General features: G+C 39.2%; 1 protein-coding gene across 9 annotated transcripts in view; it reads right to left on the reverse strand.

Moving 5' to 3' along the window:
- msi2b (musashi RNA-binding protein 2b) overlaps nt 1–22,808 on the reverse strand; it is a 225,664-nt gene that overhangs the window by 50,188 nt on the left and 152,668 nt on the right. For all 9 annotated transcript variants that reach the window (XM_042739725.1, XM_042739724.1, XM_042739723.1 and 6 more), the window contains exon 8: nt 7,351–7,433. In XM_042739725.1, coding sequence (XP_042595659.1) covers nt 7,351–7,433 — 83 coding nt within the window. The remainder of the gene's footprint in view (nt 1–7,350; nt 7,434–22,808) is intronic.

Consider the following 22,808-nt stretch of genomic DNA (forward strand, 5'->3'; position numbering starts at 1 on the left):
GGCCTCCTGGCCAAACTGACCAATTGATGGAGAAGGCCTTTGGTTGGTGTGGTGACCAAGAACCTGGTGGTCACTGTAACTGAGCTCCATGATCATATGTGGAGAAAATGGCCTTCAGTGACCCAGCCCCATACTGGGCTTGAACCCAATCAAATATTTCCGGAGAAACCTAAAAATGTGCGTCTGCCCCCATCCAACCTGACAGAGCTTGAGAGGTGAAGAGGTGAGAAGAATAGCAGATAATTGCCAAATGATGAGCAAAGCTTGTCGGATCAAACAAAAAAAGACTTGAGGCTGTAAAGATGCTTCAGCTAAATATTTAGTTAAGGGTATGTATACTTACGCAATGTACTTATGCAAATATGTACATTGCAAGTATGTAAAAATACTTATGCAAATTATTTCAGTTTTTTTTTAATTTAAATTATTTTTGACAGCACTAATATACAGACAGACAGAAAGATTTTATTATTTTATTTTATATAAATTTTATTTATGTAAAAATACTTATGCAAATTATTTCAGTTTTTTTTTTTTTTTTTGACAGCACTAATATACAGACAGACAGATAGAGAGGTTTTATTTTATTTTATTCCTTTGTTGGCTGGAGCATTTATTATTTTCTTTGTTAGAGCATTGAGTAATCCAGGACTGATACTAGTGCCCTCATAAAAATAATAATTACAAAAACTAAATAATAATAAATAGAAAAGGCAATGTTCCTGATTGAGATAAATCCTGAAAATGAACTTCCTGCTATTTAAATGAAAATCAGAATTAGCATAATCATATTGCAATAATAGACCAGCATGTGTGGTAGACAGAGAATCAATAATCTGAAAATGTTCACTTTGAATAATCCACTGTGAAAAGAAAGAAAGAATAAAAAACCTCAAGAGAAGCTGCAAAACACAAGACCTTAAAGCAGATTTGCTTCTCTTTGAGCGAGAGTGAGAGAAAAAAGCGTTCTCCTCTGACAGGGAGGATAAAGAAGAATTGAATCAGAAAGCTGATTCATTGACTCCAACTTTTTTTTTTTTTTTTACTTTCAGAACTGCAGAACTGTAAAAAGCCAGGTCACCCGCCCACCTCACTCTTGAGAGTTTGGGATCACATAATGCCTGACATGAAAGGCACTTAACCAAACTCAATAAATAAATATGCATTCTAAACAGGGACACCTTCACGAGCCCTGCCGCATTGAGATTGTCACAATGATGGAGTTAGAATTCCCTGCGCCTGCTGTATATCTGAGGTGGGCTGCCTGAGGAATCAGTCTTATTTCTGCCCTCCGTACCACTCGAGATCGTTCATAAAGCCAGACAGAGAGGCAAATTGACTGGACCCCCCTCTTTCAGTCTTTCAGACATCTATTTTTCATCTCTGATATTGAGCTTGAAAAACACTTTTCATATCCTGACAGCAAATAAAGCAGGTCAAAAGAAGAGGCTTTTCAATGCTATAAGAACAACATTGTTTTCCTTTAATGTTTCCACACTGGACAGTAAATTAAGATGCAACATTAAGCAAATCACTTGTTAATGGCCACAAACAGCCATTTATTTTCATTTGGGAAAATTAGAAGTTCAAAACATGACTATTAGGGAAAAGAATCTGGACTCAGAAAAGTGTCCAAAAATTAGCAAACAAATTTTCCAGAGTAGCTTACAAAAGTTATTTTATTTTCACAACTGTCGGCCTCGTGTTCACCAAAATATGCATTGCATTCCAACATTTATTCCAGTAATGAAAGTTTCAATCTTTCCAGCAGTGCTTTTCAGCTCCATGACAAAAATAAATCAGATTTTACCTGAGTTTAAAGTATGCTGACTACATAAAGAACCAACCAACATGTGATCACTTACTAAACCATTATGGTGAGTTAAATTCTGTGTATCTTTACATAATAATCCATGAATACAAATTGTTAAAGATCAACATTTGCTCTTACAGTATGTAATAAAATTAATCTTTTTTAAACAGCATTTTAAAGATGTTCAATATCACTGTGCATATGTTCTTGTTTTTATGTTTGCTGGCCCTGTAAGGATGGGAATGTGCGATTTTAGCAGCATACGGTACGCACAGGGGAAGCTAACTCATATTTAAATTTAATGTGGAAGCAACTGTTCTCAAGTATGTGGATATATACACATTTCAAACCTCAAGCTGTCTTTAACAGGCCCAGTACACTGTGTGTGTGTGTCTGTGGTCTCACATCAAATATGGCATATTTAAATGTTATCACAGCTCTCTGAGTGAACTCCTGTTACATCACTGCGTGAGAGGTCACACTGTATGTAGCATTTTGTTTGTACAGTTCCCAGAGATAAAACAGATATGAGAGGAAAGGGGGAGAGAAAAAAGAAAACAACCCCCTGCTCTTTTGCCCAGAGGCACCAGAACTCTCGGCTTAACACTGAGGCATAATTCTTCGCAACTTGAATTAAATTACATTGGAGACTTGGGGCTCCCGTATATTATTGATACACTTACAGATATTCCATCTGACACAGAAATCTATATTCGCCAACAAAAAAGAAAGCTTGTCAGAGGCTATTTATGCCCCCCAAACTGAATGTCTGTTTCAACAACGTGTTACAGTGAGAACTCTGGTAAGCACATGCAGATAAAGAGAAAAAACTTAAAGACTCATAAACTTCACATTTAATAACGGCTTTGCTCTGGTGTAATTTAAAGAGTGAAATGCAACCTTACATAAACGCACCATTTTACCTCTGATTTTGTCCGCCCTTCTATTTAAGCCGCGAATGTGCTGAATCTCCTCCTTTCTTTGTTGTGACATTTCCAGATCTCAGAGAGCTCTCCGGAAACAGCCTGCTCCATTACAACTGGCTGAATTACTGTAATCTTTTCAAATATCACAATCCCCTTCCATTAGCCCAACCTACTCTTAAGATACTGTGGCAGGAGTGTGTAAATACATCTACAGTCACCGCACACAAAGCGACAATAAACATCTATTAGATAAAAAGGCCTAAACAGATCTGGGTGATTAGAGAGGGGACAAATAAACAGACACGTTGAAACTCGGTACGCCGCTGCTAAATGAAGCAGGCATGAAAGCACACCAACTCTGCACTGTCACTGCTGTTTACACCACATCTTGAAGATAGCTTCAGAGAGCCGCGAGCCTTCAGGCCAAAAAAAAAAAAAAAAGGGGCGGGAAAATAGGAGTCATTTTCTCCCATCCTGACTGACACATTTTACCTATTCTCTTCTCACAGCGGTAGATTATCTTCCAATGATAGCGCAGGCCGGGGCCTCAGCGTGGCAAGGCAGACACTAAATTGGCCTGCTGACACACTTGGCACTTATCATACATGCTAATGGCCCAGCTCGCTATGGGTAGCCGGCAATCCTGGCTGGGCAGCCGGGGCACACTGAGAGAGGAAGGGTGGGAACAGTAACAGAAATGAGAGCGACAACCTCCACACTGCCCACAGGAGGCAAGGGCACTGCCAGGGAGGACATGAGCACAGAATTCTCATCATTTTGCCGCAGGCACGCATGGGTCTGGTGTGGCATTGCTCTTTACGTGTTAAGACCAAGGAGTGTATTGACTGAGTACTTGATTGCTTAATAACGGGCGGCTAAAGGAAAAGATGTGTTCCTGATTATGATGTGATGAGATATGACTTATGCAGTCCATTAGGGTTGGGTGATGTCTAAAAAAATCGGCATCGGACGTATACAGTGGGGTATGGGGTGGGGGATCAACATCGTGATGTCTATCAGCCATAGGCGATGGACGATGACATCGTCTATCGGCCCAACTCTACAGTCCATACTGTTCCAAGGTTGGAGAGGTGATGATTCCCAGAGGAAGAGAGTGAGGCAGTGACAGAGAATCAAAAAGAGAGTGGGAGATAACATGTGCAGTCATATGTCCATGAGAAGTCCCAGAGAGAGGGTTTACATGGGGTCAGGATACAGTCACTTCTTCCATTGTGTCAAACAGCCAGCAGGCTATAAATAACACTTCCTGGGCCGGGACCTAAAATTAGCCAGCTATTGAACGCTCCCTCACTCAGCTGTGGGTCACAATGGTCCAACATCCCACTAGTCGATTAGTGAGACTGGGTACTTATTTATTTTTAGTTTTAAGGGTTTTAAATGGGAGTGCTTTAATTAGCATATTATACGTTAGCTGTTAGCATTTGGCACAGTAAAGGTCATTCCCACTATGCAGTGCACTTTCACATCCCTATATATATATATATATATATATATATATATATATATATATATCTGTATGTAATATATATATATATATACACACACACAGTTTCTATTTTTTTTTTTTTTTACATTTAATAATTGAAAAAAAAAAAAAGATTGATTTCCATCTATAAAAATAAGTATATGATATAAACTCATGTTAGTATTACAATTCTGTGAAGTTTGAAGTTGAAAAGTTGCCACATGACAGGAATGACCCATAATGACCCCTATAACTACAGTAGAAACTATGGTCACAAAACTTTCCTTTCAGCTCCGGTGCCTCTTCTGAAGGCATTTTCCAATGGACAAACTGCAGGGACAGTGCTGAAGTCATCCTGGCGCTTTATAGCTTTCCAGGTGATTTCAACCACTTATCCAACACAGTCGGCTCACGTTCACACAGTATTCCTTCATGACAGACAGCACGGGGGGGATAAAAGTCTCTGGAATGCCTGAAAAAATAGAGAATATTTGAAATGGGACTTCAGAAATAAGCTCCCACACAGACGTAACAGGATATTATGACTCTGATTGTGCTGTTCGAAAGGGATGGAAAATAGTCAAAACAACCATTAGGGTCTGTCTATTAATAGTGATTGCCAAACATATTTGCTCAGTCTGGAACTAGTCGCGCTGTGCTTTAGTTTAATTGTTTTCATTGATAAAATAATCAAGCGATAATATGTGTTCAGCGCACTAAATTATTTACTTTTGAAGTGGAATTACATTTCAAATGAATCTCTAAAGAGTTCACTTCAAGGTAATCTCGATCCATCAGAACCTCTTCGTGTGGGATCTAACCTGCCTGCTGGATGTTACGTTCCTCTCTCCAAGCCTGTGGATCAAGGAAATGTCTTCTGAATGTTTAATGTCTGGCTGCATTTCCAGGCCAGATATTAAATGAGCTGATCAGGAAGCCTGGGGTCTGTTGAGACCTCCACCGGTCCAGGTTTCCAGATCCTGGAACCATTTAGGGTCATTTATGGATATCCAGGGCCCTGGCAGCTCAAGAGTGGCCTTACTGGGTCAACAGAGCCTCTCTATAAACAGCTACTGAGCCTGGCTCACTCTCTGCTCCACAGCCTGGGGTCGAGGGTCACAGATGGTGCCTCTGAAGATGGCGGCTCACCAAGCAGGCAGTCGACGTACAAAGCTGGCATTTCCACAAGCAGAGGGAGATCATTACGGCTGCTGTACAAAATATTCATGATAATAACAATATCACCATGGTCGAATTAGCAAGTCAAATATGCACACAGGCCTGCTAGCAGACGAGGCTTCAGAGACCACTTTGATCTTGTTGGCAAAAGCAACTTGATGATGGCAATTGAAATCAGTAAGAAGAGGAAAAGAGAGCAAAAGGAAGGACTGGTTTCTGCCCAACACGCCTTGACCTTTTCCTTGATTTTTAAGCCTTGCATTCCCTGCGCATCATCTGAGAAATGATCTGAACTGAGAGACCATGACAAAGCTGTCATTTTAAGTAAATGCTTTCCCTTCGCCACATTTATCTTCTTCTTAAACCTTCATGACTGATATTAGCTATGCAAGTAATTCTCCAATGGCCCAATTTAAGCCAGCCAGTTGATCAACAGCGAGGTTCCTGCTATGAGACGCTGGGGGAAACGTGTTAAAAGAAGAAAAGAAATTCAGGCTTTCTCTAGACGCTCACTGAATAATGAGAACATTTGATGCAATATCATATAAAAATCAATGGAGAGACAGGAGAGGCTGGTCTCACTGTGTTGTCATGTTTAGAATGGAATACTGGGATACAGTGCGTCATCAGCAAGGTTGGAAAAGCTATTTGGAAACTGCAGTTGAAATTACTACTTACTATAGTAGTTTAAACTGTAGACAAGCAATTCTGAAATATAAAAAAAAAAATTTAATCTCTCAAACAGGGTCATATCAATAAAAATGAGCATAAACAACTACCATAAACACACTATTTAAAATATAATAAGTTTCATTTTATTCACAAACAATTCACTCTTAAGTGATTAGTTTCAGTGAATCAAAACAAGTAGCCTGATTACAAAAACAAGTGATTCTTATGAGTCTGTTCTTTAAATATACACAGTAAAAACAGTTACTGTTTTGAATTTGTCTAAATCAATGTCCTGAGTAATTTTTCAGCAGTAAAGAAATATTTTTTTCACATATAATAAGCAAAAGGGACACATAACTGAAATTTACCCAAATTAATTAAAATCAAATTAAATCAAGAATTGATAGATAGACAAACAAACAAACAAACACAAAACAAACTGTTTTGGTAACAACTGAGCTACTGTCATTCTAATAAATCAATGTAGCTACATTTGGCTAGTTAACTCCCCAACGCTGATCATCAACGCCACAAATCAGTACTGAGCTCGATCTCATGGAAAACTCCTGGAGGCTCATGGTTCTCAGTGATTTGTAAGTATAAGTAACTGAACTTAACTGACAGCGCTGACCTTCATTAAAAATCCTGCTAACTGGCTGTCATGTAGAATGACACCGGGGTTGTCCTCAATTCGTGATTCGTCGCGAGCACTACGAGCTGCATCTGTGGCTCGCCTGCAGAAGCCTCAAGGTCAGGAACCGTGTCCCTCTGCTGTCTTTCATTCTCAAAAGCTTGGCAAGACATGGAGAAATCTAATACGGACCGTAGCAGCAAACATAAAATCGCAGGACAGGGTATCAGGTGCCAACATGCAAGAAGCACCCAGGCTTTGATTTTTAAATCTTCTTTCAATCTTTTGCACCACACACTTTTAACAAGCCCCCAGAATGACTGCCAGATCCTTTCCCAGTCTTCCCTGGATGAGGGAATTGCAACGGGGGAAGAGAGACAGGCCTTTACTCCAAGCCTGGCAGACAGGGATCCAAGACACAATTTCATGGTTTGTGGCCGGTGCACACCAGTGACTCCTCATCCCCTTGAAAGCAGGCTGGTCGGGGATAGGGATGACACCCCCCGCCCACGCGCACACGCACCCGGCAGCCCTGTCACCCTCACTGTACGCTGCCCATTATAAGCACCCATTCTGCTTCCAGCATCAAATATTAATCCCGGCCCCCGAATTGAAAAATTGCAAAGAGGTGAAAGCAACTCACCATTTTATTATTGATTTCGTGAAAATGAATCTCGCAGACCTTTTCCACCACATCCTCGTTCTCGAAAGTTACAAAGCCGAATCCTGTGAAGAGGGATAGGATGGGAGAGAGAAAACAAGGGAAGAAAGGAAGGGAGGGAGGACAGCTCATGATTGAAGTGAACCAACACAGAAGCAGTTAAATGAACAGGAAAAAAGCAACAAATATCTGTTGATTGCTATTATCGTATGGAGAAGGCATAAATGAGCCATTGAGTCGTGCAGCAATCTTCGTTTTATCTGGTCCTAATGCCATGCAAATTATGTATCTAGTGCAGAGCAGGAACTCTTTTGCTGTTAAAATGATGAAGTCCTGGGCACTATTAAAATAGCTTTGAGTCTGCTCCTCAGAGATGGAGGAAGCTCAAAGCTGTTTTAATGGGATTTGTAGAGCCAGCCATCATATGAATTCCATTACCAAATATTTGATGTTTCTTTGCGAGTTTTTCAATACGTGACACGCTATTTTTCCTCATTCTTAAGTGCCTCTACTGAGGATCCATTTTAACCTCACAGAGCACAACAGAGCCACACCATCCATGAGGAACGGGGAAAATCCAGTGATTAAAAAAATGCACAGACCCACTGAGAATGAGTCTCAAACTAGATATCAACGAATACTGATAATTTGTCACACACAATGACGCATGCACATATAAACATGACTAGGGGGCAAGGAAAGATCTGAAACATGAAGGGACACATTATAAGCTCTAAACAGCTTCGATCATGAATGTTAATCAAGTGACATACTGTACCCTTGCTATTTTCAACTTAAATTTAAATTTAATGAAATGTCATGTGGTGTAAACATTAAATAAAAAGAAAAAAAAATCCTTACAACTTTAATACATTTGGGTGTATATATAAGCAGTTTTGATACAATATTTGCAATGTTGCTAATACTAATAAAATAGTACAAAAATAATTTGTAATAATGTTACTAATAATATATTAAAAGTCTATTTAATACAGAAATGAAAAACATGCTCATCATAGCAAGCATGCACCTCATCATACAAAAGGTGTAGGCAAGTAATTTTATACATGTATGAATAATGAAATAGATATAACAAAACATTTGCAACTAATTACAAGATACTTTTTTTCACACCATGGCCAAACAAAACTATTAAAATGGGGGGAAATATATATTTTTTCCCCTATAATTAAAGCAAACTTTGAAATTTCTAAAAGTTGCTTCCTCATACAACCACACTCGCACACTTAATGTGCTGTGGTTTACAAGCCTTCAAGTAACAAAAACAAAAAGAACAAAAATAGAGCACTTGCCCTGCTGCTTTTAGACAAGGCTTTTGGCTTTTAAGAAAGTGAGAGATAAATCCTGGGGTCAACAGGTCAAAGAGGTTGACAGCAAGTCCAAAACAGGAAGCCATGGAGCCCCTCTCAACACCAGCCGTGATAAGAGGAGATGAAGAGGCGGGAGGGATGATAAGAGGGCACGGGATAAACAAGCGGTGGCCTCTGGTCCAGTGCCGTGTGAACTCTCAGTGATTATACGTACAGTTTGTTTTGTTTGGGGAAGAAAACACTGGCTGAATTATCTGCTCCCTGACTCCATGACACAGTAGAATCCACTCCTCGCCCTGCTGGGGTAAACACAGAGGTGGATGGCGTGTTGTTAAGAATCGACAGAACGCCGTGGCTGGGCTGACTGATGGGGTATTAGCTACGCTGGAACCGCATGAGGGCTTTGTATTGGGGCATGAGGTAATTAAGGGCAATTATTGTATGTACAGGCTGTAGGGGTGATCTACGGTCATTGCCACACTGTCATCTTCTCCAGAGTTGGAAGACGGCCAGCAGCCCCTCATCGACCCTTCAGCCTGGGCTTAGGCGGCCTCGAGGGTTGACATCATTGACAGGAAGTGAGTTATAGGAGCAGCCGCCCCATGGGAGGATGCTGGAACAGGATTCACAGCCAATTACCTAGTGACCTCTTCGCTCGCAATGGCTTCCTGTACAAGCCTATTAGAGCTTCCTGTGACTGATCAGACCTGATGATTCGCTGCAGGCTGGACCAGGTCCTCCCATTGCTCCACTCCCCTGACTGCTCTGCTCCACCTTTCCTAGCACAGATCTGGGGGTGAATGAATGTAGCTGGTTGTACTGTAGAAGTCACTTTTTTTCTTTACTTCTTTTGATAGATGAGCTAGTCGACCCAGAGCCATATTCCTATCATCAAATACTTTCAAGTAGGCCCCCAGTGTCAGCTAATCAGAAAAAAATTGAATGGTCTGAAATGAATTCAACTGAATTGTATACTTCTATAATTCCAATCCTAAATTTCAACTTAATTTAAATTGAGTTAACACAGAATTGCAATAGAGTGATAGATAAAATGACAGAACGACAGAATAATATACGTAAATGGATAGATAGACAGACAAGCTTTCAATTGAATTCAACTGAAACCCATGAATCAAAAAGAGTCTATTTATAGATTCTGAATTTTGCACAAGCCAGATTAGTCACAGGGCTTGATTACTGCTGCCTGGTGTCCTCTGTTCATTTACAGTACCTTTGTTCTTTGTTAAAAAGGACCCAGCAGGATTCATATAAAGCTAAGTTCTGTACAGTCAGGGCAACAATAACCCCATGCAAACAATGAGACTGAAATGAAACATTTAAAAGGTGGCATTTGCCAAGCTTTTCTGCATGCAGGCGTTGCATGCTAAGCGCAGACTAACTCTTTAAAAAGCGGCCCCGCACATGGAGGAAACATCCCTGGTGATTTCAGCCCAGAGACATTTACATGTGTCTGCAGGCCCCAGGCTGATGGGGCTGCCTTTGAAATCATGAGAGGCAGTTAGTTTTCCATCTCGGGCCTCTGCGCCCTTATCAGCCGCACAGCGACCAGTTCTGACAACCAACAAATCAGCTGTCAGGAGCAATTTCTCAGCAGCCGGGAGGGAGCTGGCACGCATTGGGTGGTTCGGGAGGCCTGACGGCTACAGAGAGGAGGGGGAGCGGGTTACAGTACCTGCACCCCAGCAGGAAGCACCAGAAACTGACATTTCCCTGCCAATTGACAAATCTACTATCAATCCCAAAATTCTCACTCCTCAAAAGTGAACAAATGAATATAGAAGACACTAGGGTAAGATTTAACAGTGGTGGGGTCTGAATTTGTTTTATTTACAGCTTCAATTTTTTTTTAAAGTGTTGCAAAACTATTCTTATTTTTAAAAGTGGGGTTAATCAAGATTGGTATATATTAAAATGACAATTGCATTTTGTAAAATAAATAAATCAATGATGATGAGTAACAAAACAAATGTGTGACAAATTTTCTAGTGTCCATGTTTTCTACAGTGTTTCATCCAACCCCACAAAACTGCAAGTTAGATCACCCCAGTAGTGGGGTAATATGTGCCAGCAGTACTCTCTAACTTTCACAATTTAGGGATAAGTTCAAAACAAAAAAAGAGAAAAAAGCAACAAATAACTGTTGATCATATAACTGCATTAAGTGTAGCAGGTAAGAACAGGTAATGATCCCACACGCCGCCTCTGTCAGAGTTCAGGGCGCTATCGGCAGGTTGAGCTCTCGACTGAGCACTGGAAACAGCAGCAAATCAAAAACCTTGAGCACTCCTAATGACAAGACCGACGCTTCTAACAGGATCTCGTAATGAAGGAGTGCCGATACCGAGGGCCCTTCTCCGCATCCTCTGCAAAGTCAAGCGAAGGAGAGGACGGGAACAATGCAAAACAACAGCTGCCTCTGCGCTGGCAGAGGAGACGTCACATTTTTCCGCCTCAAACACCCCAAGGCATTATCTCGCTCAGTTAGTGACTTAACCACTCTGAACAGGCCATTTCCTTACATTGGAAACCACTTCTGCCTTACAGCCCACCTACACCAACGCAGCGCTCCTACAACATGACACACACATCTGCGGCATGCTTGAGAAAGAGAAAAAAAAAGAAACGCATCTATTTTTTTCGCTTAACTTGTCTTGAGATCCCTCAATGACAACACATGGATTTCCAATCTTGGGGAGGATAATAAGTGTTAGTGGCTATTACGGAGGCGTCTGGCTGCCATCTCACACTTATTAGCCAGAGCGAAGCAGGCCGGGTCTCAACAGACACCCAGACATTCACAGCCTCTTACAAAACAAAGAGCCATTGCCACACTGAATGCCAGTCCCCCTCGGAGCCCAGCACAAATAAAATTAAAATGCTAAATCAATGAGCCTTCCTCTGACCTTTGCTTAAAAAGCCGAGGGTGCCTGGAGCAGTTCGGTGTATTTAAAGGGAAGAGGTACACAACCGAATCAGATATTATCACGGCCACCTCGTATCCTATCCAGAGACCAGAGATGGTAAATAGATTGCGTGTTGCATATTAAATGGTGGGGGAAATAGCATGCCTACAGACGTTCTCATGAATGCACAGACACACTTGCATGCACGCGCACGCAAAATGGCACGGATAGCATACCACCTGAATCTGTGATTCGTACGATGGTATGCGAGATCAGATGCTGAATAATATATGACCAAAAGATGAGTTCAGGATGGGCAATGCTAAAACAAGCACAACACTTAGTATAAACAAAAAGTCCTGTGTGAGTGAGTCCTGTGACTCTCACATGGATGCAAATTCTATTCCGGCTCTACTCCCTAATTTCTTGTATGTATTTTTTTTTTTTTTTTTTGTACGACTCTGATGCTCACTTTTTTTTTTTTTGTCATCTCATTACGATCCGGGTTTCAATGCATTTTTACCATTACATTTTTGTTTGATTGACAGTTATCGGTTATTACTGGGGGAAAAAATAAAAAACTAATCGCGATTAATCGCATCCAAAATAAACGTTTTTGTTTACATAATATATGAGTGTGTACTGTGTATATTTATTATGTATATATAAAAAAACATATATGTATATATTTAAGAAATATATGTTATGTTTATATATTAAAATGGATGATACTGAAAGGAATTTACTTTATTTTATTTTATGAATCTTGGAATAATGACAACTGACATATATACTATGGCCATTATAATTATGTTAAAGGCAGGCATATCCTTCATTTTAAGTCACTGCTGCACAGAAGCCACCAATAAATGAAAATAATACACGACCCAAAATAAAATCTGTTTCACAGTTTCAGCTACATTTAGTTTCCTCACACCAGAAAGAAAGGAAACTTATGACACAGCTGCACAGCATGCTTTCTGCACCTCACCCTGTAATAAATGCTAAGCTGCTTTTTAAACACTGTTTGCAGATTCTGAGGCATAAAGACCAGGCCAGTGACATCAGCAGCTCCGTCTGTTACGGGTGGGTGGCTGCCACAGTAGGAAAGTGACAGCGCAACATTCTGCTACATAAGTTAGCATATGTCTGGGTGTGTGTGTCTGCATGCATATGTCTCTTTGTTCATGCTTTGAGAGAGTGCATGAAAAAGCTTTTTTTTGCTTGTTTGTTTGGGTGCTTTTCCCAATATGCTCTTGCTATCAAACTCTGCCCTGGAAGCGAAAAAGGAAAAAGAATTGTGATGTGCCCAGACAACAAGTTACAGCAATAAAATCAAAGCGAATGTCAATTAATTTCTCCCCACTCTGATAAATGGGGGCCCTTTCTCATCTATTAATAATGAGAGCAGAAAGCACCACAAGAACATCTGTCAATGAGTTTCATTTTTTCTCCCGGCAGACAGTTGGCTGTCCCCCACACTCACATGTGCTGGGAGTAGCTCAATTCTTCGGCCTGAAGACACCCATGGGGAGTGGAGAGAATGATCCTTAGGAGTCAATAAATAGATTGGCATGCATCGATGGGAGTTTGCGGCCTTATTTACACATCCGCTTAATCAAAAAGAAGACGGGCAGGGAGAAAAATAGCCTCTCGGTAAGCTCTCTGGAACTTGGAACTCTTGTAAACTAAATGAGACTAGACAGCGTAATCGATTGTAGCTCCAGCAACCCCACTACATTATAATGACTTGGGAGAGACGCATGGCTTTCGGAGAGGACCTAAAAGAGAATTTTGGGGGAAAAGAGAGAAGTGTATAAAACTAAAACTTCTTGAAGCTGAGCACTACTGCTGACGCTTTATTAATCTTTTACTCCAGTCGAGTGTGTGTGAGGAGCGGTGGTAGATAGATCTCAAGGGTGCAGAGATAAACTAAGCCACAATACTAGGGAACTAGCGGGGCAAATTAATGCCCCTGCCACTGGCATGTTAAGGAACAAGTTCTATTAGCACGAGTGAATAAACACGCAGGCCTTTAATGTGTACTGTATAATAGGCTTGCCACAATAGACGGTCTGACGGTAATACCGGTGTTAAGGGATTTTGGATTTTGAAAAGCCTGTTGACTTTTGCCGTTTATCTAAGGTGATTTGTTTCTTATTTAATTGGTTCATCATTGTTTGCTGATTTTTACTTTATTTAAACTCTGCGTCATTTATTTATTTTATTAATACGGTGATACCGGTATTACCAATGTTGTCACACATCGATTAACTGGAGGGAAAATTTCCTCATCATCACAACCCTAATGTATAACAGTGATTCCCAACCTGTACACTGGGGGGACTTCAGCAGTTTTAAGCGGGAAAAAATAAGGTTTTTCTTTGTTACACCTATAAAACAGAAATGACAACTTACGAAGAAAAATCTTAAAATTAAAAAAAAAAAAAAAAAAAAAAAAATATATATATTTATATATATATATATATATATATATATATATATATATATATATATGTATAATATATATATATATATATATATATATATATATATATATATATATATATTTTTTTATTTAAACAAGATATTTATATTAACATAATATTTATATTAACATAAAAAATACATGTCAAGGTATAAAAAATGTATAGCTTAACACATTCAGTTGTTTTAATAAAACTAAATAATATGCATTAGTTTTAGCAATTAGCATATGTTCAAAAATGTATTTGGACATTGAAGCTGCAAATAAAATTGTATGAATGTTTTTGCATTTTATAAATTGCAAAGACCAAGTGGAACTGGTTTTAAATAAAGAAGGGTCCACTTTCTGAGCAAACATTTAACAAGAACATAAGTTTCTTAAGTTTTAATTGATAAAACAATAAATGTACAGTTCAAAATTAAGGAACACATTACTGCTTTGGTTTCAAAGAAGAATTTCAGCCTTCCTGATGGGGCTGTGGGGTACATACAGTAAGACAAAATGGTTGGAAAACACTGATGTAACAAGATGAGTTTGCCATCACATCTAGGGAAACTGTGGGAAAGATATGGGGAGTGATCCCATGATAGGGTGCCCTATCTTTGGCCTTAAAAAAACAAAAAAACATTAAGGTCACTGCCGTACCCTCACAACTGGCACTGAAGATTAATGTCAACATTAGGATCTCCAAAAGCCACCTAACTAAAATACCAGCCACTTCAGAAGCAGCCATTCCTCCCTAATGGCTAATGATCTGAGTCCTTCCTCCCTCATTACAGAAGACGGATGAATGGAGAGGTGCGATATGTGCACAGTCAGCAGGGTACATCTACACCAAATGTGGAGCACAGCTCAGAGAGAGAGAGAGAGGGGGGGAGAGGGAGTGAGACTGGCTTTTTTATGAACCCAAACCTTTCATTCAATTATTTCTATTGAATCAAGTGAGTAAAATCGTATATCACAAGTTAAAAGTAAATGATAACCGACCAACTCAAAACCAAGTTGGAACTTAACTTTTTATGTGCAAGTGCCTTTATGACCCCTGTATCTTCTAAAGGAGCACTATAAATCCACAGTCTTTCATCTCAGCAAATGTATCACCACCAAAATCTGTGCAGAGACCCAAGACATCTTCCCTAGGAAAAGACTGAAAACCAAAGACCTTTTTAATATCTCAAAAAGCAACACTGACATATGAGTTTGATAGCTAATTTTAGTATTAAAAACAATTCAACTTGATAAGCTTCAACCGTTCTTGATAAATGGTTACATTACTTAAATTTGGGATCTGATGAAAGATAGAATAAATGAAAGAGTGATAGATAAAATGATAGAACAACAGACAGATAGACGGGTAATGTTACAACTGATTCAGCTTTATCAATTCAATAAAAACCTGTTAGAGATGAAAACATAATAAATGTCTACAAACAATAAGATCAAAAGGTAAATAAAAGGATGACGGAAAAGGGCCAAGGGAATAAAGTACACAGCTTGTACAGCTTCTTTGCAATTACCAGAAAATATAGTGTTATAAGGATGTAAGATATTAACAATGTTAGAATTTAATGTGAATATTACTTGAAATATCGCTCTGAACTCCTACATATCGCGTACCATCTGGTCTTTCACTCGACTCTGCCTGAGGAGTTGAGTCATTACAATTCAACATATTGCTATCTTTGACAATTTTTTCTGTGACTAATATAAATGAAACTAACTGCCATTTCAGACCTAGTTACGTTTGATTGTGCTGTGGACACTTACACAAATAATTATTTAGATTAAGCGCAAACTGATTGTCAACGCACCAAATGGCATAACAAAACAGGAAGTAAAAAACAAACAAATAAATAAGTAAAAAAAAAAAAAAACGAAACCAAAAAAATCTATTCCCTCGCAAACGATTGAGCCATCTTTTCACAATCATCCTCCAACATTTATCCCATTCTCATCTTTAACTATGCGAATTAGGCTTTCATTGTGTTTGAGGCGGTTCGACTGGCTCTGACAGGGCCGGTAATGAAGAGCCATATGGGACGGCGCTTTGAGCTCGATGCTTTCTGACAGTTCTTTCTTTCATAATCCATAAACTCCACGCAGTCTGCTGCCTTTTTCACAGGCGCTGGAGCAACAAGTCCAATTTCACCCCTCTCCCCTGCAAACAGGCTAATGTGATTACACTTGCATCAAAACAATTTGAGCCTTAATTACAGCAGACACATCAAGGCGAGGGCCATGATAGGAATTTCTCAAAGGAAGCAATTGGCATGACGAATTAAGGAGAGAGATTTAAAAAAAAAAAAACCTATTTGATAATGCGGCGTTTGTTGCCGTAAATGCCAGTGGTTGGAGTTGGCGCCAGGCTCCGGTGTTTACCCTTCAGAGTGAAATAAAATTGATCCATCTCACCGGAAAATGATTGCATCAGGGTGCCTAATTATACTCTCTACTACAGGTGGTCTTTGTGTCGATATCGAGCGCTATTGAGGTTTCTCTCTGGGTCATCGTGTGCGCCACAGAGATTCAGTAACATCCGTTAATCCCAAGGTTTAAATCGGGATTGATACGAACAAAAGTAAACACGTGTCTGTTCTCAGGTGTGCATGGTCAAAGGTTAGGCTTTGGGCTCTTGGAGCAGTCGTGTAGGAGTCTGTCCGTCTCAACAGAGCTAGAGAGAAAGCACTCTTCCCTTATCTGCCGTTGAAAAATGCATTCAGCACATTTCACCTTATCTATCTCCTGCCTCACACGGGCCTCCGGATCTCAATCATTTTGACTAATTAGCCATTCCAAACTCTCTCCCAAACAAGCGCCAACTCCGTAACAATGAAACCGATGGATCTCATTACCGCACTCCTCTATTGGGTATTTAGAGTCATGGCACTAAAAGTCATTGTCCTTGAGCTGGGCACCTGAGTGAACGCTGCATCAGGATATTACATGGAGAGAAGAGATACAGGAGTGAAGGTGAAAGAGAGAACAGAGAGAAGCTGATGAGCAATAAAGGTTGTTGACTGCTCTGAAGAGATATGCTGCTGATGGTTAAATTGTCCCTGACACAAAATGGCACCTTGACCCCCCCCCCACCCAAAAAAAAAAAATATTCATTATAAGTACAAATATGCATTACATTTCTACAATCTATGTACTGTATTTTTCTGTTATTTTCGGTAGCTACTGAGACTGTAAAAGAAAAATACATCACGCCTGAGTCTGTCAATAGGACGTTAACAGAGGTCAGAGATGCTGAAGACGAGCGCAAAGAGGAGAAAATACTGTAGCAGGCAGAGAACAAGCTCACTGTTCACGATGGTCAAAATATAAGAAGAAAATATAAATACTGAATTGGGGGTATGGGGTTATATTAATATATCACTGAAGGGAACTGTCTTGAGAAAGGTTTTGGTGGCAATGGCATTTTCTTCTCCTCTTACCTCCATATAAAGCACAGCTCTGCTTTGTTTACAGCGCTATCCAAGGAAATGCTATATCGTGGCTGGTTCAAAAGTGCCATCTGCTGTCAGAGAGTGAATTTGCGTCTAATTCAGACCTGCTGTTTTTGTTTCATGCAGGTATGTTTTATGTGGCAAAAACAACTGTTTGTGCAACGTGTGTAGCATCTTTGTTTGGATCAAGATTAAAATGCAGAGGTTGCCTCTAATTTCAAATGGCTACAGATATTTTTGTTTAAAGCTAATTTGTTTTTTATAAATCAAATCCAATCAAGCCAATCAGAATAAATCAGAATCAGCAAATTTGCTGGGATCTTGGGCTTAAAAAGGTTGGTGACCACTGCTTTATGGGGACATTCCATAGATGTAATGGTTTTTATACTGTACAAACTGTATTTACTATTCTGTCTATTTCTATTTTCTATTCCTACACTAATCCTACACCTAAACCTACAGTACACCTCACAGGAAACGTTCTGCTTTACTTTTTCAAAAAACTTTATTCTGTATGACTTACAGTATAAGCTTGTTTCCTCATGGGGACCAAAAATGTCCCCACAAGGACAAGGATTTTTTGGACTTTTTGTCCCCATAACATAGGGTTTTACTAGGACCACACACACACACACACACACACACACGCTTGTGCATAAACAAAACCTAAAAAATATATTCACACTAAATACCATTTTTAAAAAAATTGTGTGAATATACATATATAAAAAACTAATATATTCATATAAAACTTATTTTTCATCTTATAACATTAGAGAGAGAGAGAGAGAGAGAGAGAGAGAGAGAGAGAGAGAGAGAGAGAGAGAGAGAGAGAGAATATAACCCTCACCAAACTAGTTGACCGCTGAACAGCTAACCGATTAGCCAACCATTGTGATCTATCTCTACCTAAAAACATTTAAATTAGAATAGCAGAAATATTGATTTTTCTGGATGAGCCCTGACTCCTCCAGGTTGTATTATTACAGCACTGGACATCACATACACAATATCTCAACTTATTTGCATATGTGTGTCACTGTGAACACATCAGCATCTGTGAGGATGTGAGTTCAGTCGGGCTCTGCTGACTTCCGCACCCCCTACTTTGTGTGTGTGTGTGTGTGTGTGTGTGTGTGTGTGTGTGTGTGTGTGTGTGTGTGTGTGTGTGTGTGTGTGTGTGTGTGTGTGTGTGTGTGTGTGTGTGTGTGTGTGTGTGTGTGTGTTCAGGAGTCTATTTTGTCCAAGCCAGTGTATGTAGGTCACCTAGCAGCACTGGGCCATCAATTTCTCTGTCCTACTTAAAAAGACACACACTGGAGAAACTGGGAATTTTTCACTTTAAGACTACATACAGTACCCATTGCTTTTCAACCTGCATCTGGCTAGTTTGAGAAAGACTCTCCAAAACAGAAAACAAAATGTGAATTCGGAACATCATAAAAAAATGGAAATGAAACAATAATAGTCTGCACACACATACACACACACACACGCAAAACATGAATAGTTTAGATAAGAGAGGCCACGCATACACAAATCCAATTTAGAGCATTGGCACAACGAAAAGAGCAAGAAAACAAGGCAGCCTCTGATGTTATCGACAGGGAACCCCTTAAAAATGAGTTTTTCCCGGTTCTGGTTAGTTGAAAGTTCTGTTTCAATAGATCACAAAGCTTGTGAGCTTACATCTGGCAGAACTGATATAGTCCAGTTCTTAGGAAAGGGAACATTAAAGAAGTGCCGAAAATACTCTCCGAAAGACTTCACCGCTGTCAACAAACCGAGCCGTGAGGACTCCGCTCCAGCAGTGTAAAATTTAAATCTTTTCTCTGGGGTCGTGCCTACATGCTTTATCCTTCGGTTTCACAAAACAAGTAAGAACAACATTTTTTCTATAGTGTGTAAAATGCAGCTGGTGTAAAAGAAAGGATAGCTGAAGGTCAAATTAGTTTGCACCTGTTAGCCATCAAATCATTTGGGAATGCTAGTGTTACACCACACATTTCACGCCAGTGACTTTGGACTTTAAGTTATTTGAGAAGTAAATAATTTTTAGAAATCATGCACAACATTAACTGCATTATAATTAGCGGAAATATTCACACGTTGGCTGAAAGAGACAGATTAAAGGCAAACGTGTTTTGCAGAGGTGGATAGCAAGTGAGAGAGAGTTCCCTAACAGCACCTTTAGGAAATAAATAACACTGATAGTATGTAATTAGGCCACTTGCTACGACAGTGGCCAGACTGTTTATGTTTGCACACATATGGTACGATCAGAAAGATGGAATATAAAGCCGTTCCTCATCAACAACACTTCTGCTGCAAGAGCTGACAGCTTCCCTAAGTCATAATGCCACCTCCGCCGTCTCACAGGGCTTCAGCCGTTCATGTTTTTTTATTCATATCTCGCTCATATGTGGAGCTGATACAGTTTTTATCAGGGTGTTGTAAACACACCAACAGCCGGGAGGAATAACAGTCGTTTGACACGGTTTTGGTCCAGATCTGAAGCGTCAACGATGGGAGGAGCATAATTCATTAACCGTAAAGTTGGACTCTCCCAAGAATCTCTTAAAATAGAGAGAAGACGAAGCCTTGTTTAAAGCACTAGGCAAGACCAATTTCTTCTTTAGTTGCTTCAAAGGTAAGCATTCTAATTGCCTTAAAATTTCAGAAGCACGACGGAGCATTTAATTGGTTCAAACAGGAAAAACTTTAAAAGAATAGTTCATCAGAGAGAGAGAGAGAGCAAAAAAAGGATTTACTCAGCTTTATGTTGATACTTTTTAAGTGGAACACAAAAAGAGAAATGTAATAATTTTGTATTTACTTTTTATTTCTGTATTTCTTATTTTATTTTAAGTCTTCTTTTTATGTCATACAACAAAATTGTAAAAAAAGTAACATTAATTTTCAATTAATTGTTAATTAAATGTGACTACAAATTCTACTGCTTTAAATGTCAAACTTTTTAATTTGCAATGATTTACAGTAAGTGTTATTCTAAAATATTATCATACAAAATAAAATATGAAATATACTTGTAAAATTACACTACCATTCAAAAGTTGGTATTATTTATTTATTTTACCTTTTTTTGAAAAGTCTTTTATGTAGTATTAGCAGTATTTGATAAAAAGTAAAAACAGTAGTATTATATAATATTACTGCAATTTTTGTAACAGTTTTATATTATAATAGTTTGTAAACAGTTTTGTATTATAATTCAAAATTTTATTTATTCCTGTGATGCAAAGCTAAATTTTCATTACTCCAGACTTTAGTGTCTTCAGAAATCATTCTGATATGCTGATTTTATGCTAATTTTAAGTAATTTTCTTATATTATCGATGTTGAAAACAGCTGTTCTACTTAATATTTTTGTGTAAACCATGATACATTTTTCAGAGATTGATTAGAGTCATTTGAAACAGATATCTTTTGTAACATTATAAATGTCTGTCACATTTGATAAATTTTATGAATCCTTGCTGAATAAACAAATTAATTTCTTAACTTTTAAACAGTTGCGTATGGTAAACTCTTACTTTTCTCTTTATTAATTGTATGTATTGTAAACATGGGTTTCGAATGACACCAGGGTGAGCTATTTTAGGTAAACATTTCTTTTAAAAGCAAAGGATTCCACAATAACCCAGGAAGTGATGTGGAGCTGGAGGAGGTCAGGTGGGGTGGGCTGCATTTGCACGTTGCACATGTGGACCGTTTTGCCGACAGCCTCCTGAGCACATTTGAAATTTCATTAAGTGCAACATAATTGCTTGTATAATCAAATGTGAAAATGTATATTATAGAGCCATTCCAGCACATGGGCTCTATTTTAATCACCACGCCTGGGACGACGCCAAGGTGAATTAGCAGAAATTAAAAGCTCTGCTGTGTGGTGTGTCTCCTGCTTCTTGCAGGCCGTCTTTGTGTCTTACTCAGACGCTTGGCACATCTGCTGTCCTTTTGAGGATTTCTTCCTTAAGATACCACCAAATACACGTCCATCAAAAATTTTACGGTGCTAGTTATGTAGGAGCAGCCGCCAAGGGAATATTCCAGCCAAAGACGAGCATTAAATACACACATACAGCAGAGATGCTGCTCAAAACTGTTCTGACAGAGAGGGAATGGCGATAAACATGGGACAGATACAGCACCTGACAAGAGATGTCACAGTATTGGATGCTTAGTTGGTATATGAGGCCTTAGTTGGTATTGCCCTTCTGTGTCAGTGCAAGTCCAGGACCAGTGATGCGCTGTCAATAATCTTACATCTGATTATGTAATGATAAAAATAATAATAATTATTATTATTATTGTAGTGGAGCAAGTAAAATGTTTAAAAAAAAATGTGTAAAGAAAATCCCTACTGAGCGTACGCTTGTGATGGGACTGTATATGACCACCAATCTGTTCATGCATACTCTTGTCAGCGTCCCTGCTCTCCGGGGCTACTGTAGTAGAGAGTAACCCTTTGGCTCGTTTGGAATTCTGATACACTTTGAGGTCAGCACAGAGAAGTTCAGAGGATCTAAAACGAATGGAGTTAATCCTGCACCCCAGGGCATTCCAGAAAAACTCGGAGGCTGGGAGAGTGTATTTGTCCTGGAGACACTATCTCAGAGAAGAAAGGCCAGGGGATAAGCTCAAGTCAATCAAATTTCTGCAATGTCATGCCTCATTACTTGTTGTTATTGATTCGTTGGTGTCAAAATAAGCAGCATTAACATTAGTCAGCCTCAAAAAGGGAATAAATGGGCCAAACGGAGTTAAAACCACATTAAATGTACATCAGAATTGATTTTCTGGCATTGAGCAATGAGCAAAAATGGAAAAAGTAAAAATAACAGATAAAAATACACTATATTTAATAAATAACGGTTGTTTTACTGCATGTCAATCCCTGAACGATCAGTATTCTGGTCTGGTCTGAACTAAAGAAAGCTAAATGCTTTGTGTTTTTTTCCTCCAGACCATTTTTTCGGCCTGAGGCATTTTATCCTTCTTTAATTGCCCTTTGAGATAGGCCTGATCAATCCAATGGCCTGGTTCCCAGCTGCGTGCTACTATTAGCTGGGCTTTGAAGATGCGCTCTGAAGGGGGCCTCACATTCATCATCTAATTCATCTAAAGGTTATTCAGATAGACCGGACAGTGGATGGCCTCCAAGAACTGACTTTTTTGTTGTTGTTGTCGTTGCCTGAGACAGTTTTCATGGTGCCAGCGCTCAGGG

The sequence above is a fragment of the Cyprinus carpio genome, chromosome B15 (genome assembly GCF_018340385.1).
Source record: "Cyprinus carpio isolate SPL01 chromosome B15, ASM1834038v1, whole genome shotgun sequence".
NCBI lineage: Eukaryota > Metazoa > Chordata > Actinopteri > Cypriniformes > Cyprinidae > Cyprinus > Cyprinus carpio.